This window comes from Coregonus clupeaformis, unplaced genomic scaffold (genome assembly GCF_020615455.1).
Source record: "Coregonus clupeaformis isolate EN_2021a unplaced genomic scaffold, ASM2061545v1 scaf0471, whole genome shotgun sequence".
Lineage (NCBI taxonomy): Eukaryota > Metazoa > Chordata > Actinopteri > Salmoniformes > Salmonidae > Coregonus > Coregonus clupeaformis.
Window position 1 is genome coordinate 68962 of NW_025533926.1, and position 12949 is coordinate 81910.

At 46.5% G+C, this 12949-nt stretch overlaps 1 protein-coding gene across 2 annotated transcripts in view; it reads left to right on the plus strand.

Moving 5' to 3' along the window:
- sema5bb (sema domain, seven thrombospondin repeats (type 1 and type 1-like), transmembrane domain (TM) and short cytoplasmic domain, (semaphorin) 5Bb) overlaps nucleotides 1-12461 on the plus strand; it is a 77774-nt gene extending 65313 nt beyond the window's left edge. For both annotated transcript variants that reach the window (XM_041899120.2, XM_041899119.2), the window contains exons 13-22: nucleotides 524-708; nucleotides 2264-2407; nucleotides 2849-2996; nucleotides 3203-3428; nucleotides 5684-5923; nucleotides 7997-8167; nucleotides 8513-8662; nucleotides 8971-9009; nucleotides 10860-11065; nucleotides 12262-12461. In XM_041899120.2, coding sequence (XP_041755054.1) covers nucleotides 524-708; nucleotides 2264-2407; nucleotides 2849-2996; nucleotides 3203-3428; nucleotides 5684-5923; nucleotides 7997-8167; nucleotides 8513-8662; nucleotides 8971-9009; nucleotides 10860-11065; nucleotides 12262-12447 — 1695 coding nt within the window. In that variant the 3' untranslated portion in view covers nucleotides 12448-12461. The remainder of the gene's footprint in view (nucleotides 1-523; nucleotides 709-2263; nucleotides 2408-2848; nucleotides 2997-3202; nucleotides 3429-5683; nucleotides 5924-7996; nucleotides 8168-8512; nucleotides 8663-8970; nucleotides 9010-10859; nucleotides 11066-12261) is intronic.
- Nucleotides 12462-12949: the final 488 nt, after the last annotated feature.

Consider the following 12949-nt stretch of genomic DNA (forward strand, 5'->3'; position numbering starts at 1 on the left):
CACTCTTTGTTTTCGTGAAATGTCCGGACCTTTTGTAGTGTAAAATATTTGACCATTAAAAATCCTATTTACCCTAACCCCTAAACCTAACACTAACCCTAAACCTTAACCCCAAAACCCTAAATCGAACCCTTAAGCTTAAAATAGCATTTGAACAAATTTAGGACCTGAAAAAAAGTCCTGACAAAAAAGAAAGTCAGGACATTCAGGTGAAATGTTAGGACTTTGGGGTCCTGATAATGTAGGGGAAAAAACATGCACACACACACATATACACATACACACACTCACACACAGCAGACAGACTCACACACAGCAGACAGACTCACACACACACACAGCAGACACACAGACAGACAGACACACAGACAGACAGACAGACACACAGACAGACAGACAGACACACAGACAGACAGACAGACAGACACTTTCCCCTCTCGCCTACTACTTTTTCCCATTAGCCACCATTCTGACCCCATTTCTGATTGGTCTCTTCTGATTCTGAACTCCCGCCCGCTCACAGGTACGGAACCTGACCCAGGACGGCGGCTTCAGCCCCTGGACGCCATGGCAACCCTGTAACCACGACGACAGGGAGGGTGCCAGCACCAGTTGTGCGTGTCGCTCACGCTCCTGTAACAGTCCGGTCCCTCAGTGTGGAGGCTCCAACTGCAAGGGCCCCACTATCCAGGTGGCCAACTGTTCCAGGTACTGTAGAGAAAGAAGAGGGGGGAGCTATAGTCTACTATTCATTATTCAGCACCAAACATCACAACAGTTACTGGAATAGTCATGACAGTCAGCAGAGCATGTTTCCTGGAGTACAGAACGTTTTGGGGGGATTATCAAGTCCCACATTTAGGCACCTGATTCCTGTTTCTTTGTTCAGATTGGGCTGACGTGCATTTGAGTCCGCTTTCATTCTATGTTTCCAGCATGTTAACAAACTGTCAGTATATTTGATGAGAAGGTATTGTACATGTTGATGGATCTCTGGACAAAGACAAGTAGTAGTATGAGACTTCAGACCAGCCGCAGCAGCACAGTCCAATACTGATATGAATGTAAATGAGATGCATACTACCTTGCATCTACCAGAAAGGGTTGTCATGTTCTTAGAGGGAACTCAAGGACACCCATCCCCTCTAGTAATATAGGTTTCCCTCATTAGGCAAAAGTAATTGGATTTATCTAGAGTGAGTTGAAAACCAAATGACTGTCACCTCTCAGTATAGCACATCTCTATTTGTGTATGTGTGTGTGGTTTTACTATCCAGGCGGGGACCAGAACTCCTCACAAGGATAGTAAAACAGGGACAATTCTGACAAGTGGGGACATTTTGCCGGTCCCCACAAGGAAAAAGCCAATTTTAGACTTAGGGCTTAGGTTTAGGGTTAGAATTAGGGTTAGGTTTAGGGTTAGGAGATAGGGTCAGGGTTAAGGTTAGGGTTAGGAGATATGGTCAGGGTTAAGGTTAGGGTTAGGTTAAGGCTTTGAGGTTATGGAAAATAGGACTTTGAATGGGAATCAATAGTATGTTTCTCACAAGGATAGTGAAACAATCTATTGTGTCTGTGTCTGTGTGTCAAATCACATCACATTGTATTTGTCACATACACGTGTTTAGCAGATGTTATCGCGGGTGTAGCGAAATGCTTGTGCTTCTAGCTCCGACAGTGCAGTAATATCTAACAAGTAATATCTAACAATTTCACAACATATACCCAATACACACAAATCTAGGTAAGGAATGGAATTAAGAATGTATACATATATGGACGAGCGATGTGTGTGAGCATGCTTACGTACGTTGAGTGTGTGTGTGTGTGTGTGTGTGCTATTAGAGAGATTACGATCTTTACTGGTGGCTTCCTGATGTCTACTTCACTGTGTTCCAATGCAGGAGAGAGACAGAGGTGCTGAAATGAAATGCTCTTTTACAGGAAGCACCAATTTAATTAGAAGGGAAGCTCCATCGGCCTGAAGCACTTAAACAAATTGGGGGATGTTTTTAATGCCTCGGCCCAGTCAGCTTCCCAGACAAGCACACGTAGACTGAAGCTCAGCAATGTTTGTTCTGTTCTTCTGCTTTCAGAGGTTTTACAATAGAAGATGACAGAGGGACTATTTTTCTTAGTGATTAACTAGGCTATTAGAGTTTTGGGTGAATCTGCGTGTCTTACCAGTTGTTCTGAGTCTCTCTCTCTTTCTCTCTCTCGCTCTCTCGCTCTCTCGCTCTCTCGCTCTCTCTCTCTCCTCTAGGAACGGAGACTGGACCCCCTGGTCCTCCTGGGGTCAGTGCAGCACCAGCTGTGGCATCGGGTTCGAGGTGCGCCAGCGTTCCTGCAACAACCCTTCACCCCGGCACGGGGGGCGTGTCTGTGTGGGACAAGGCCGAGACGAGAGGTGAGAAAGAGGGACTCAATGCAGTACATACAGTCAGGTTTACATACAGTCAGGTTTATATACAGTCAGGTTTACATTCAGTCAGGTTTAAATTCAGTCAGGTTTACATTGTCAAGTGTATATACATTCAGGTTTACATTCAGTCAGGTTTTTCTCCCCATCTTGCATCATATGCTTAGTGACAGATGAGATTTGTGTATTGAGTAACCTTGCTGAAGACTTATGTTAGTTCCCCGAGCTAATGCCCTCAGCTTTAGCTCAGCAGGTTAACACAGTTTTGTGGCTTGCAGGAGACCCTGGTTCAGCGTCGCAAAGCCCTTTGAAATGGTGCACATATTGTAAAGCAGTGGTTCACCTTCTCTTACAGAGACCACCAAGCAGAAAGAGTACAACTGTATGTTTACTGTGTGTGTGTGTGTGTGCGTGTGTGTGTGTGTGCAGGCTGTGCAATGAGAAGAGCCCGTGCCCGCTGCCTGTGTTCTGGTCTTCTTGGGGCTCCTGGGCTAAGTGCAGTGCAGAGTGTGGAGGAGGGGTCCACTCCCGAGTCAGGAGCTGTGAGAAGGGGAACACCTGCCCAGGATGTGCTCTGGTACGGTAAACACACACACACACAGACACACACCCTCATACTGCACCCCAAAGGCATTCTTTACTACATCTCTCTCACAGATAAACACCCTTGTTTGATCTAGTGAATGGCATCTTTCATTATTCATTTATCATAGTCTGAGGATGAACAGTCAGGTTGAAACTGACATATCCACTCTCCTTTCCCTAAAACACTCCCTCCCTTAGGAGTACAAGACCTGTAACCTGGAGGCGTGTCCGGAGGTCCGCCGCAACACTCCCTGGACCCCCTGGATGCCAGTGAATGTGACCCAGGACGGGGCCCGCCAGGAGCAGAGGACCCGCTACACCTGCAGGGCCCTCCTTCCAGACCCTCGTCAGCTGCTGCTGGGCAAGAAGAAGGTGGAGACCCGCGTCTGCCCCAACGACGGCACCGCCACCTGTGAGACTGAGCGTAAGTCTGAGGCCCGACCCACTCATACACATATACTCGACATGCATCCACACACTTTCTCCATACAGCTTTCCTCTCCCCTGTCCAGGTAGACAGGCAGGCAGGCAGACAGGCAGGCAGGCAGACAGGCAGACAGGCAGACAGGCAGACAGGCAGACAGACAGGCAGACAGACAGACAGGCAGGCAGACAGACAGACAGACAGGCAGGCAGGCAGGCAGGCAGACAGACAGGCAGACAGGCAGACAGGCAGACAAGCCTGCTAAGCCTGATGTTATGCAGTGGGCTCAGGTTTTTAAACGGCCAGCTGGGATGACCCATGCTGTGCTCACTGGGGCGGGATGATCTGGGCGGTCGTACCCAGTGACAGGCTACCCGGGTTGGGGTCGGTGTCACAGTCCACAGCCTCTCATTGATTTAAAGGTCAGACAGGCAGGCAGAATGCCTCTGTTGCTGACAGTAACTAGAGGGGGGAGAAGTGTGTGTGTGTGTGCATATTTAAGACAGGCTCCATGTGAAGCAAGGCAGATAGAGAGGATATGTTTGCGTCGACTTGCAGAGAGCAGAGCAACCGTGTGGTCACCAGGTCTAAACACCATGTCACAGGCTGTCACCAGGTCTAAACACTATGTCACAGGCTGTCACCAGGTCTAAACACCATGTCACAGGCTGTCACCAGGTCTAAACACCATGTCACAGGCTGTCACCAGGTCTAAACACCATGTCACAGGCTGTTACCGGGCCTAAACACCATGTCACAGGCTGTCACCAGGTCTAAACACTATGTCACAGGCTGTCACCAGGTCTAAACACCATGTCACAGGCTGTCACCAGGTCTAAACACCATGTCACAGGCTGTTACCGGGCCTAAACACCATGTCACAGGCTGTTACCGGGCCTAAACACCATGTCACAGGCTGTCACCAGGTCTAAACACCATGTCACAGGCTGTCACCAGGTCTAAACACTATGTCACAGGCTGTCACCAGGTCTAAACACCATGTCACAGGCTGTCACCAGGTCTAAACACTATGTCACAGGCTGTCACCAGGTCTAAACACCATGTCACAGGCTGTTACCGGGCCTAAACACCATGTCACAGGCTGTCACCAGGTCTAAACACTATGTCACAGGCTGTCACCAGGTCTAAACACCATGTCACAGGCTGTTACCGGGCCTAAACACCATGTCACAGGCTGTCACCCGGGTCTAAACACCATGTCACAGGCTGTCACCGGGTCTAAACACGATGTCACAGGCTGTTACCGGGCCTAAACACCATGTCACAGGCTGTTACCGGGCCTAAACACCATGTCACAGGCTGTCACCAGTTCTAAACACCATGTCACAAGCTGTCACCAGGTCTAAACACCATGTCACAGGCTGTCACCGGGTCTAATCACCATGTCACAGGCTGTCACCAGTTCTAAACACCATGTCACAGGCTGTCACCAGGTCTAAACACTATGTCACAGGCTGTCACCAGGTCTAAACACCATGTCACAGGCTGTCACCAGGTCTAAACACCATGTCACAGGCTGTCACCGGGCCTAAACACCATGTCACAGGCTGTCACCAGTTCTAAACACCATGTCACAGGCTGTCACCAGTTCTAAACACCATGTCACAGGCTGTCACCGGGTCTAAACACCATGTCACAGGCTGTCACCAGGTCTAAACACCATGTCACAGGCTGTCACCGGGCCTAAACACCATGTCACAGGCTGTTACCGGGCCTAAACACCATGTCACAGAGGCCTTGTCTAAACTCAAGAGGAGACATCTGGCCTCACGGTAACAAGTAACAAGGTCCTTATGAAATATTACTGCTGCCCTGGTTTCAAACCACACAGACAGAAAATAAAAAGCTTTTAATTAATTATTGAAGTAATTTCCATAATTTAGATGATGTGTTGCTTCTTTTTCCTTTTCAAAGAGTTCATCTGGAAGCCATTAACCCAGATCTTACTCCACAGTTGAATGTTTGGCCTAGATTCTAACTGCACTGGTTACTGTCAGATCATGTAATGAGGACGGAAGCCTCTGCACTCCTAGAACCATCACATTTTCAGTTATTTCATTGCCAAGCTTTAGGTCACAGAAGACCATTGTTTATCAGAGCTGTTCTCTATTTCCTACCATACCATTAGCAAAACAACATCTTTTTGACTTTGAGAAGTAAAAATAATATTGTAAATCACATTTTGTATTGTAATGTCTCGTGTATGAGTGTCTCTGTGTCTCTGTGTGGTTCAGCTCTGGTTGAAGACTTGGTCAGGTCCAGTGGTGGTGACGGTAGCGGTCGACCTTTGTTCCGACAGCCAGGTGGCACCAGGTGGTCGCCGTGGGAGTCATGGTCGACCTGCTCCCAGGAGTGTGCCAAAGGCTTCCGCACGCGCAAGCGCACCTGTGCCTCAGCTGAGGGCAAGAGCACGTCCAGTGCCTGTAGTGGATCCCCAGTGGAGTACCAGGACTGCAACTCCCAGCCCTGCCCAGGTAAGACACCGACTAGTCACGTGCTACAGTACATCTGCTCAAATACTGTACTGACCGATTAACTTAACGGGCAGTGTAGAACCGAGACTGGGATTCCTTCAAAGCCGACAATAGCCTTTTAAAGGCAATTTCCCCCACGTTCTTGGAGATCGCATTCATGGTAAATGCTGCGGATGTCGGCTTAAGCGTAAATTGCCTTTAAAAGTCTGTAGTGAAAAATAAACAAGTCTAAAAATAATGAATAAAATGTTTTGTTTTCATGTGCTGAAAATATGTTTTAAAAAACTCAGCATCTGAATAAATAGGTACACTCGTTGGCCAAATGGATTGGGCTAAATTGAAATGTTTCTTACAGAAGAAACATGGAAAGCATATGCATAACCATGGTAGCAATTAAAAGGGAACAATTTGAAGATTATGAGAAAATGATTAGACTAAAGTTGAGGACACAACAGTTCACCTGACACAATAATTAATCTAAACATTCCACTGTTGACTTTATATGCATTTTACATTTACTGTACTTTTTGCCGCATTTGTTGATAAAGAAATCTGAAAATACTCTGGATACATTCAGTAACATAAGAATATTCTTGGAAATGTTGGGGTAGGTGCAACATAAGACAAATAAATGACAAGGGTTTGAGTGAGAGGTCTAACTGGTGTTTCCAAGGGGCCACACACCTCTCCAAAGTGTGGACAGTTCCTAAGTCATTCAATGCACTTTTATGACTCAAGAGTCTTCAACTATAAGGTGATTTTTTTAGCTCTCCTAGCTGTGTCGTTGAGGAACTACAGCAGCACATTTGTTGTTGTTTTGTTTGGAACACAACCCTGCATCCCCGCCTTTACACAATTACTGTAGTTGTTTTGTTTGGAACACAACCCTGCATCCCCGCCTTTACACAATTACTGTAGTTGTTTTGTTTGGAACACAACCCTGCATCCCGCCTTTACACAATTACTGTTGTTGTTTACACATTCCAAAAACGGTCCATTATAAATCCCAATCTGGGTCAGATGGGCATCATTTGAAAGCTTGTTCTAATGCCAACATGACTAGCTAAATTATAAAATAAGTTAGGTTTTCATAAGGCAATTCAGAGAAGCAGATTGTAATTTGTCACGCTCGTTGATAGATGGATCAGACCAAGGTGCAGCGTGGTATGCGTACATATTCCTTTATTAACTGAATACAGAATCAAAACAACAAAATACAAACAAACGTGAAGTTCAACAGGCTACACAAGCCAAAACAGAAACAAGATCCCACAATCAAGGTAGGCAAAATGGCTGCCTAAGTATGATCCCCAATCAGAGACAACGATAGACAGTTGCCTCTGATTGGGAACCACACCCGCCCAACATAGAAATAGAACATCTAGAATTTCACACCCTGACCAAACCAACCCAAGGTCAGGGCGTGACAATTTTGGTGCGCATAAAATGGAGTCATGAATGCATTCTGCTGCGTGGTCCACGGCAATTTCTTTTCACAATACAATAAACGTAGGCTCATTCTGTTCAGGACAACCCAGGGTATACCGCCATGTCATCTTCTAACTAACTCTACATCAAACCTAGTGATCATAAACGTTGACACTGTATATGACATGAGTTTTATGATATGGAAATGTGAAGTGCCCATTTGGACTCCCGGGTGTTTGACTTGCTTGTATGACATCAAAGCGGTATTTATTATAATCCTCAACGTCTCATCTTTCAAAATATATCGAGTCCTCGTAATTTACAGCATTTCCCTCCATTCAGACAACAAAACATTTGCAGAAGTTGCCCAGTTAGCGGGAGGGATGGGGGAAACTTCTTGTTGCGCGCGGTGCTCAAGCTCAGAACGGCTGTCAGTCAAAACCCATACAGAGCTGTGAAGAGCAGAGCCAGAGCTGTATAGCATGTTACTGTACAGCCACTGTGTTCAAATGTAGCCGCTTATCAGTGTCCAAATCAGACATTTTCAACCCGTATACAAGTACGAGTGTAAAGGGCTACAAGAAATTCATGTAATTACGCATTTTATATTTTCTATGAAAGTTTGACGCGTATGTTTGTGTCCAGTGAAAGGAGCCTGGTCGTGCTGGGCGTCATGGTCTCACTGCTCTGCCACCTGTGGAGGTGGGCACTACCAGCGAACACGTACCTGTAGCAACCCTGCCCCCGCCAATGGAGGTGACATCTGCATCGGCCTGCACACTGAAGAGGCCCTGTGCAACACACACACCTGTGAAGGTATGCAGAATGAACAGATTCACAGATGACAGATAGGCAGCACTCAGTCATACACAGATACACAACATTCAGTCATATCCTGCACAGATCACAGATACACATATTTGCAGCATTCGTTCATACAAATATTGTTTTTAAAATGTTGAGCATTCAAAATAACTCATTTAAATGATGGGGCATAAGTCATGTTAAGGTTATTTAGCTGCTATGTGGTATTGAGTTCACTGTGGCTTTACTTTGACTTATAGTAGCACAACAACTCATCATCCTCTCTTCCTCCCCTCTCTCCGTCCACCCTCTCCTCTCTCTCCTCCAACTCCCTCCACTCCTCCCCTGTTCCTCCAGGTGGCTGGCTGGTGTGGTCAGAGTGGGGGGAGTGTGACGAGGAGGGGCTGCAGCATCGCAGCAGGGAGTGTGGGGAACGAGAGGCAGACCCCAGCCTGTGTCAGGGCAATGCCACCACGAGCAGGCCCTGTCAGTCCCGCGAGGTGCCAGGTCAGTCCCCAACATTTTAAATGCACGGCTAAATAGCCAGCTGACAAAGTCGAAAATGAACTATTCAAATTCAAAAATGAACTATCACTTTATGGGCAGTGCTTGTTTGATTTTGCTGCAGAAAGTGGGGAGCTTTGACTCTATTGGATGGTTGAATTGTGCATTGCAGTAACAGTCTCTCTCTCTCTCTCTCTTCTCTCTCTCTCTCTCTATCTCTATCTCTCTCGCGCTCTCTCTCTCTCTCTCTCTCTCTGTTTCTTCCTATTTCTCTCCTTTCTCTTTATCTCTCTTTCTATTTTTCTCTGCAGTCGTTCTGCCTGGACAGGATAACGACCAGCGCTGTGGGGGTAAGTGAATTACGAGCTTCCTCCCTCCTCCTCACCATCCCAGTGGGGGGTAACAGGGACCCCCAAGGACATGGAGCATGCCTCTCGTCACCCCTTCCTCCCCCTCTTCCGCTCCCTCTCCTCTTGTTTTACCCCCTGCCCACTCCCGTTGCATCACAAATTAATCAATGCCACCCTGATTACACACAAAGCTATCATTCCAAAAAACCTTTAGGCCTAGATTCAATCAGATCAAGCGTTAACCGGCGATAGCCGACACCCGCAGCTGATGTTTTGGCGGTGTCGAAGGTGGAACTGTGTTGGAGCTGTCAAATCGGTGAGCAGCTGCTCTTGATCATTGTCACGAAGCCACACCCGTCCCACTCGCGTTAGAAGGTCAGAACGAGAAAGTGTAGCTATATAGAAATAATTACGCTCAAATGGAAAATCATTCAATTAAATAATGAGGATTTCTATCAGCCTAATGGAGGTGTAGATTACATCTCACATTCCAGTATTAAAACTTGTAAACCAGGCTGCATGGGATTTCTGTTAATGCGACTCCGTTCAGCCAATGGCAATGTCCGCTTTAGGTATAATGCCAGGAGCCGCTTGTGGATCTGACAGCTCTACTGCAGTTCCACCACCGACACCCCCAAAACAACCGCTATGCGGATGTAGGCTAAAGCGGATCTGATTGAATAGAGCCCTAAAGCCTTGTTCACATTGGCAGTTTGAAGTGATTAAAATAAAATATAAATTGCATATCTGATCCAAATCTGTTATTTTTCCTGCAGTCTGAACAGCCAAAAAGTACATGGAATCAGATATTTCAAGCCATATTTCAAACCACCTGTGTAGGTGGTTTGCAATCAGATACAAATCTGATTCCTGGCTGCGCAACTTGTGTCTGAATGGTCAAATCGTATTTATTTGCCCTCAAGTGGTTTTTAGACTGTTATTTGGCATATAATGCTGCTTACCAGCTAGTGGGTTGACAATTTTGACAAGAACATGTGGTAGCTAATTAGTTTGTTAATTGTTTAAGAAAATATTACTGAATGTGCTAGAAAGCTAAACAGCTACTTAGCTAGCTAGTTGACTGGTGTGGCTAGCCAAAAATGACTAGTTTTGAAACTTGGATCATCTTATCCTTTGAGGCTTAAAAAGGGTTCTTACACTATGATTTTGAACATTCAAAACAACTGGGAGCCATTGTTGTCACCTTAGCTTGCTACATAACTTCTGAGTGATAGGAAGCACAAGCACCACCACCACCAATCAGCCTACACCACTGCGCAAAACACCCATTGTTACTATGACAACTAGCATAGCCATGTCAGCAGATAACTGCTGTCTGAACACACAAATCCAATTTGGTCAATTGTAACTTGCTGTTTGGACAGTCAGTATTCCAAAACGGATTTGAAAAACCAAACTGATTTGAACATTAAGGCCTGCAGTGTGGCCATTTTAGCTGATCCTCTCATGACAAAGAAATTATGGAGCTATTGCACTGTTGCTAGTAGACCTGGGTTCAAATACTATTTGTAATCTTTCAAAGACGTTTACTCTAGCATGGCTGCAGTGCTATATGGCCGGAGTTTGCACTTTTAGAACTGTTCCATTTAGCTAGGCAAGCTCAATTAAGCACAGATAAAGCTGTTTAACTGATTTCGAATAGTATTTGAACCCAGGTCTGAACACTAGCTTAGCTGCACTTTGCCTTCAAAACAGGTTTGAACTCGCAATTTTTGGGAACAAGACTACATTGCCAAAGCAAACATATTGGAACATATTAAATCAATGATGATGGAGTAAATAATAACAATAATATTCAAACTGTCTCTCTTTCTCTCTCCTCCTACCAGCCTTCTCTCTGTTCCACCTGATGGCCACGGGAGCGTTGTGTTTCTTTGCGGCGGTGGGGCTGTCGGTCCTGGTCTATGCCTACTGCCAGCGACTCCACAAGCCCTCCCAGGACTCAGCCGTCATCCACCCCACCACGCCCAACCACCTCAGCTATAAGGGCAACACCACGCCAAAGAATGAGAAGTACACCCCCATGGAGTTCAAGGTAGAGTATTCCACTCTTTCTACCCCCCTCCCCCAAACATAGGGAATGGAATGATCCGCTAGGGCAGAATCAGACCTGCAGGTTCAGATGGATAACATTTGTTTTCTTTCAAATACTTTGAGCTTTTAATTAAATCTGCCTGGAGTGCCAGATGGGTTTCATTGCACCAGGCAAGCCCAATCAAGCACAGATTAAGAATTTGAAATAAAGTAAATACTATTTGAACGTAGGTCTGCTTCAAATACCAAATATCAGACCTCAAATGCTCGGGTCATTGTAGTCCTTGCTTGTCTGATTTAGTCTATTTTGCTCTTTGGTAGAATGGCAGAGAGAGAGCAGCAAGAGAGAGCAGCAAGAGAGAGCAGAGAGAGAAGCAGAGAGAGAGCAGAAAGAGAGCAGAGAGATAGCAGAGAGATAGCAGAGAGATAGCAGCCTGTAGCTATAGCTGTGTCCGTTCGTCCCGCCCTTGTGATGTCCCAGTGATGTACTGTCTGTTTGCCTCCCACTCTTTATTAATGTGTTCATTAGCCTGTTAACCTATCAGAAAGGAGGGCAAGACTCTCACAGCTGTGTTTGATTAATCGAGCCATTACCTGAATTAATTAGCTCACGTCTGCTCTCTGGCTGTGTCCTCACACACACACACACACACACACAAACACACACGCACGCACACAAACACTCCCTTATGTCCTTCCTGTGTCATCTGCTGCCTCTCGCCATGGTTACCAGTGATTGACACCATGGTCTGTCTGTCTGAGACCCCCAAAAGGGATCGTTAGTCCATCTGTGTGTGATTGATCGTGTCTGCTTGTTGATACAGTTTGATGTATTATACTATCTGTGTGTGATTGATCGGGTCTGTGTGTCATGATACAGTATGAGGTAACTGTGGGAGAGAATCTCAGTTGCATACTCCTTGTGTCCTCTCCTCACCTCCTTCTCAAGACCCAAAGCCAGAGGTCCCTCCCCTTTGACCTTCTCCTCCAATGGGTTTTGAGGAGGAGGCGAGGAGGGAGATTCTCCCTGTGTGTTAGTGGGCGGTACAGTGGGGCGATGCAGGGAAGTTAAACTGGAAACAAAAATGAGCTTTATCATTGGACGAGATCAGATAGCGCCTCTTGCCTTTTGAAACCTTTTCTTCCATGTTGCACCTACTGAACACCCCCTGTTCTGTTCCCTTCTGTCTTCCACAGACACTGAACAAGAACAACCTTCTCCCGGACGAGAGCTGCAACTTCTTCCCCTCGCCCCTCTCGCCCCTCCCCTCCCTCCCCCAGAATAATGTGTACACCACCACCTACTACCCTGCACCCCTGGGTAAATACGACCACCCCTTCCACCCCGACTCGCCTTGCAGGAACTATATGCACCACAGTTGAGACAGGACCCCAACCCCCCCCCCCCCAACTTGACCCCCCAGCCCAAACTCATCTCTATGGGAAGTTGGAAACACTCCTGCACCAGACCCTTCATTGTTTCCTCTCCTCTCTTCTCCACCTCTCCTCCCTTGAGTGTGTGCTGTGCTACAGTGAGGTGGAGCTGTGTTAATGACCCTTGAACTGGGTGTGCCCTCTCAAGGTCCCAACCGTGCACGTTCTTCTCAATCACCAGTGCGGACAGAGGTTGAACTGTGCCTGTCAACCAACAGGACAATCATTTGGTATCATTGTGACTGTTCAGTTGATGTGACTGTTTTATGACGTTGTTTTTCTGCTCTACTGTACAGTACAGCAACTCATCTCAAGACCAGGAAGTAGACTGGACCATGTGGAATGCTGGGAGTTGGAGTCTTGTGAGGGAGCTGGGCTGTAGCAGCCTTATGGTTCAATATGGAGATTCACTACTTGTGGAATCTGTTCTAAAACAACACCGTTAAAACCC